This window comes from Falco punctatus, assembly GCF_963210335.1.
Source record: "Falco punctatus genome assembly, chromosome: 17".
NCBI lineage: Eukaryota > Metazoa > Chordata > Aves > Falconiformes > Falconidae > Falco > Falco punctatus.
The window spans coordinates 5,509,987-5,515,802 of NC_137597.1; the positions used below are offsets into that span (position 1 = coordinate 5,509,987).

General features: G+C 54.7%; 1 protein-coding gene across 4 annotated transcripts in view; it reads right to left on the reverse strand.

Annotated features, from left to right (window-relative positions):
* BLACAT1 (BLACAT1 overlapping LEMD1 locus) overlaps nucleotides 1-5,816 on the reverse strand; it is a 39,170-nt gene that overhangs the window by 7,797 nt on the left and 25,557 nt on the right. For all 4 annotated transcript variants that reach the window (XM_080367400.1, XM_080367399.1, XM_080367397.1 and 1 more), the window contains exon 2: nucleotides 54-257. In XM_080367400.1, the coding sequence (XP_080223526.1) occupies nucleotides 116-217 (102 nt within the window). In that variant the 5' untranslated portion in view covers nucleotides 218-257 and the 3' untranslated portion in view covers nucleotides 54-115. The remainder of the gene's footprint in view (nucleotides 1-53; nucleotides 258-5,816) is intronic.

The following is a 5,816-nucleotide window of genomic DNA, read 5'->3' on the forward strand; positions in this document are numbered from 1 at the left end:
AAGGCAAGAAGAAAGGAGGTGGCAAATGTCCCCCCCCGGCAGTCCCAGCATACCGAGGGGAAGGGGATGGGGTCCTGAGGCACAGCTGGGCAGGGCACACACACGAGTCTGCTCCTCACACTGCCGTCTCCTGCTCCGCACTGGACTCTTCTTTCTTCCTTTTCATCTTGCAGAAGCCATGGAGCCCGCAGAAGCAAGCAAAGGTGAACTGGGGCATCACCTGGAGCAGGAGAGGCTTGGGAGCACCCCCAGGAGACCTGGATGGGGACAGGGAGAGCAGTCAGAGCAGCTCCTGCAGATGCACGGGGGATGCACGGGCAGGACAGAGGGTGTAGGACATAGCCCCAAAATCTCAAAACTGGAACATCACCCTGCACCGACACACACCTCCCTTCCCCGTCCTTCCCCACATCCAAGGCCCCCAGCCAGGCACTCCCAGATTCCCCACCCAGCGAAAGATTAATACTTCCCCCCCTCGCCCCTCTCCTCAAAAGCAGGGAACAATCGGGACAGACGTGGGGACAGCTTGCGGCTCCTAATGCATATTCCAGGGCCTGGGAGATGAGGTGCCCTGGAAGCGCCCCGGCGCAGAGGCAGCACCAGCGGTTACGGCACAATGAGGCACAGCTGAGAGCGGAGTTCACTCTCTTTGTGTCAGTTTTCAACGGATAAAATAATGCCCCAAAGCACAGCCCACATTATGGCCCAACAGCTGCAAAATGTAATTATGCAAATGAAAGTCTGGGGTTTTTTTTTTTTAAATAAATAACAAATACTCGCAGAAATACCATCTGAAGTGAAACCTTCATTCTCTCCCTATTTTAATTTTTAGCTTTTGTACAGCTTGCAGATGACCAGCTCTGATTTTGCCCCAGGGGGTGCCGGTGCCCGAAGGAGCCGTGCCCAGCCCGTGCACCACCATGCTGCCCGGCACGTCGCATCCTCACCACCACGACTGTGCCACCCTCCAGCCGTGCGCAGGGCAGGGTGACCGCAGCACCCACGGTGCCATCACCGCCTGTGGCTCCCTGCAGAGCCCGGACTCGGCATCTGCTCCCCGTCAGCAGCAACACGGATGGGGAACAGCCAGGGGCCTCAGTTTACCCACCTGTGAAATGGGCACAATGCTGGAGCTGTCCGAGGACCGAGTGACACTCGGTCTGTGAGGCACTGTCACCTCCTGAGGCTCACAGACACCAACAGCAGCAAGCAAAGAGTGACCCCCCCCCCCTCAACAGCCGGGCACTGTGAGACCCCCCCAGCCCACTGCCTGCAGCCCACAACTGCGGCAGGGTTTGGAGCAGCCCTAATTCACAGCAGGGACAGCTGGGAGAAAATTAACCATGGGGAAAAAAGCCAAAGCAGGTGGGGCCTGTGGCCCCCCACCTCCACAGGCTCCTCACCAGCGGTGATGTTACGGGGGGGGGGGTGCCACATCCCTGCCTTTCCGGCTTTTCCCCTTTCCAAGGGGCCCAGCTGCAGCACAAAGCGACCGGCAGCAGCGAGGGGCATCCCACTTAATTCGCTTCTGCCGCTGTCCCCCTCCCCAGCCATCTGGGTACCTGTCTGGTAGCTCCCAAATTAAATCAGGCTACCTCTGGAGCTCACAAATAATGACAACAGGCTCTTTAATGAGTCTCCTGCTCTGAATGGCTTCTCAGCGTAGCGGCAGGTCTCCGCGTCCCTCTTTGTGCTGCTGCTTTTTGTTACCAGCCTGAGAATGGGATTTTGGAAGGAAGGGGTGGTGGTGCGGAGGGGCTGCGTGGGGGCCAGCCCGCTGGGGTGGGGGGCTGCTCACCTCCCGGCCTCTGCGCCCTCCCGGCTTTGCACAGCTCCAGCTGGAGCGGAGCAAACCCAGTGCCAGCGGGCAAGGGGTGGGAAGGGAGGAGAAGCCTCTGGGAGCAGGCACCCCGCTTTGGCACGGCGGGGCTGGTCCGGCACTGCCAAACCCAGATTTGGCAAATACCCCCCTCGCCCCCGCCCAGGGCTCCCACCCCCCACCCAGCACCGTCCCCTCTGTTAACCCGCGCCGTATTAACCAGGCAAACGTGTCTGGGGCAGACCTCCCAGGCGGCCCCCGTGGGTGCCCACTCCCCGCTGCCCCATGCCACCCCACGTCCCCCCCGTGCCCACCCTGACCCCTTGCAGACACAAAGCCACCCTGAGAGCCTGGGCGGTCCGGCTGGGACCCCAGTGTCCATTAGGGAGCTATTGATATATTTAGAGGGGCTTGTAACGCAGAGGCTTTTCAGGCTGACCCTCTGCCTCCCATTCAGACGGCAGACAATGATGAATGAGCCCCGGAGAATAGAGGCAGCCCAGCTGAGGCTGATGCTCCTGTTCTTCTTGAAAAGGTAGAAAAAGGATCCTGAAGGAGCAAGGAATAATTAAAAAATAAATGAACTGGCTTGGGCAATGATGACAGAAGCCTGGCCTGATTTGCAAGGGCTGGGCATGCTTCACAGACCTGTGCTGCCCTTTCTATTCAAGGGAGAAGATCCTTTGGATAAAACTCCACTGCAGCAGAGAAAATGCGAGGAGCATTAAAAATGTAAAGCTAGAGAATTCTCTTTAGTCAACTGCATAACCCCAGGCCGTGTTTGTCACTGTCACAGTGATGAATTGGGAGCTGTCTGAAATCAGCATGCTCACTTTAATAATGTCACTTTCCCTGAGCCCTAAAAAATGTCTTTCTGAACCAGCTGGACAGAGTCTATTTCTTAGCCCTGCAATTACCCATTTCCCTGGGCTTCGCTGGGCAGCCAGGCAGCTCCAACAGCACGGCTCAGGAGCGGGGGTCCTGGGCAGGGAGAGCCCGGGATGCAGGCAGGGTGCAGGCAGGGATGCAGGCAGGGATGAAGGCAGGGCTCAGCACAGCCTTGCAGTGGGGACAGGCTGGGGCTGCCAGGTGACAGCGGTGGCCGCCAAACCTGTGGAAAGGATGCTCAGGCACCAGGATCTTTCATTTGGGCTGATCTTACCCTGCCTCAGCTTTTCTGTTTCTGAGAAATGCCGCTGAATTAACTTTTAGCCGCTTGGTTGGAAAAAACAACATGAAGTTTTGCATTTTAAACCCTGAATTTCAAAGCTGCCTTTTGCCTGTCGTTTTGTTTTCCTGGGAAATGAGATCATTTGCAATGGAAATTGGTTCTGTATTTTTGCAGGCAACTGAATGGAATTGAATAATTTGTAATGAAATGTAGAAAAGTTCCCAGAAATTTCATTTCATGTGCCTTTCATGAGAGCTAGTCAGTCCACCTCTACAGCCAAGATTTTCAGGAGTGACTGATGGTTTGAGTATCACCAGGCTGGTTTTCTAAAATCTGCCAAGCAGACACATTCGGAGGAGTCCCTGGAGAAAGCCTGGCTCTGCAGTGCTGTGCTCACGGGACTTGCAGAGACTTTCTTCTGAGCAGCTCCGTGAGATGTGGATGCTCCCTGCACAGAGGGAGCCTTGCCTGGGACTTTTGCTCCTTTCATTTTTTAAGCATCAGAGGCTCAGGTCCCACATCCCTGGGGCTTGCTGCTGTGCCTGTGGGGACACAACCCCTTTCTCCCACTCCTTATCCCCCTCTTCCTCACAGCCATGGGATCCGTCCAATTTTGCTACTTTTCAGCCAAGCTTTCAAAACCATTATTTCCTAGGGTTGCATTTCCCCCCGCCCCCCGCCAAACCTTGGACATCTCGCTGCTTACAACCAGACCTAAGATAAAACCAACTTCAAAGCAGTTTCTATAATGAGCAGCAGTGCATTAGAAACCCAACAACAGAGGAGACGACACCGGGATAAAACTAACCTGCAAAGAAGCACCATCCCTTTAAGGAGAGATAATGAACGGAGAAGCTGTTGCTTGGCATGTTTGCAGAGAATCGCTAATTAAAACATCGCTTCTGTAAAGTATGCTGATCCCATTGATTCTTCCCCCCACACAGTTAATTTGCTGCTAGGAAGGCAAAGTCGCAAGGGTCCTCATTATAAAAATTTCACTGGCTGCAGCTAATGGTTGTAATTAATAGGTGCAATAAATTTCAAATGGGCAGCCAGGGTGTTCATTAGCTGTGGGCTGACTCAGCACCGGTGGCCTCACCAGTTACTAAATAACCCATTTCCAAGCAGACGGGAGGAGGAAGGTACTCTGTGGCACAACCGGTGCATCCGTAATTCCCCGCCGAGAGCAGAGCTGAATAAATAATTCCCGGCAAGTCCCGGATTTGTCTCTTTTTGTCCCGTCGGTGAATTCTCCACGCAAACCTCCTCCAGCTCTCAATAAGCTAACTGAGGGCAGGTTTTCTCAAAAGCACTGGTGCAGCCAAGTGACCTGGATTTTGTGTGGGAGCAGCACTCGTGGAACTGAACCCTCCGATGCCGAGGGTGGGTAAATACCCCGCAATAACATCACACAGCCAGGATCAGACCCTGGGGAAGCTGTTCACGCAAAGCCTGTTGGGGACGTGGGCTGCAGAGTGATTTTTAATGCCCTGGACCTTCTTTGGGCACTCTGAGCAGGGCTGAGCTGTAAAATCTCTCTGGGCTCCCACTGAGCATCATCCTCTCCATAGGAGGTCCCAGTGCACCCAGTGCACCAACCCTCTGGGGGGCTGGGTGCTGGTGGTGCAGTGCTGGGCATCCTGCTGTGTCCCATTAGGGCTGGGTGACGTCACAGCTTTGATTAAAACCCACAGCTTTTCAGTTCATTATCATGTGGCTGTAATTAAAATATTAATAATTGGCACTCTCTTCCCAAGTTATCTCCAGGGACCAGCATCCACGGGGCTGGGTGACCCAGCAAGAAGCTGGTGCTGCTTCTGCTGCTCTTCCCGCACATCATCAGCGCTGCACGGAGGTGAACTCCATCCCGAGCCCTGCCCAGGCAGCAGCAGGCAGTGACCCCAGCCCGTGCACTGGGATGTGGGATGAAATCCCTGCTTGCCCTGGAAGGATCTGGCACCTGGTGCCCCGTGCACACACAGCTGGGTGGCCCTTGCCTACCTGAAGCCAGAATTACGGCTGCTGCCACGAGGGATGTCGGGGGGCTGGCACAGCAGTGTGGGGGCTCTGTGTCGGGCCATGCAGCTGGGAATTTCTATCTTCTTGGGGCTAAACAGATATTATTGCTTGAATAAGTCAGGAGGAATTTCATGGAACAACTTCAGATTTCATGGGGAGGCTTCCAAAACTCCTTATACCTAGCATCACGGTTGGACTTGATGATCGTAAAGGTCTTTTCCAACCTAAATGACTCTATGATTTCTCCTCCCCGCAGGGCAGCACAGGACAAGCCTGTGCCTCACCCACCAGCAGCTTTGGGATACGGGAGCTCCACACCCAGCTCCTGGAGGAAACCGGGACGATGGATGCCTCACTCATAAATGGCAGTTATTATCTGTAATTAGCAGCTTGTCCTGCTCTGCACATTCATTCCCGGGAGCTCAGGAAGGACCAGGGACTGCTGGAGGGGTCTGACTGCTCCAGCATCATCCTTTGCCCGGAGCTCTGGGAGACGGGAGCGCCTTCGCAGCGGCTGCTCCTCGAGCTCGCTTCTCTGGACCAGGGATGGGATTCTGATTGCTGCCTTTTTAATAACAGGTGTGTGCCAAAGTTCTCAAAGATACTTTGAAAATGCCAACCTGACCTACTGTTTTATTTAATGCTGTCAATGTTTTATAAGTAGGGCAGACGAAGGTTTTTGCTTTGCCCAGCCCTGGAAGTGGGCAGTAATCGCAGCCACATGGGGCCACGGGCAGAGGCTGCGCTAATTGAAAGGTGACTGGAGGTGCTGCTGGGAGGTGGATGCCAGACAAGCTGAGAGCTCAC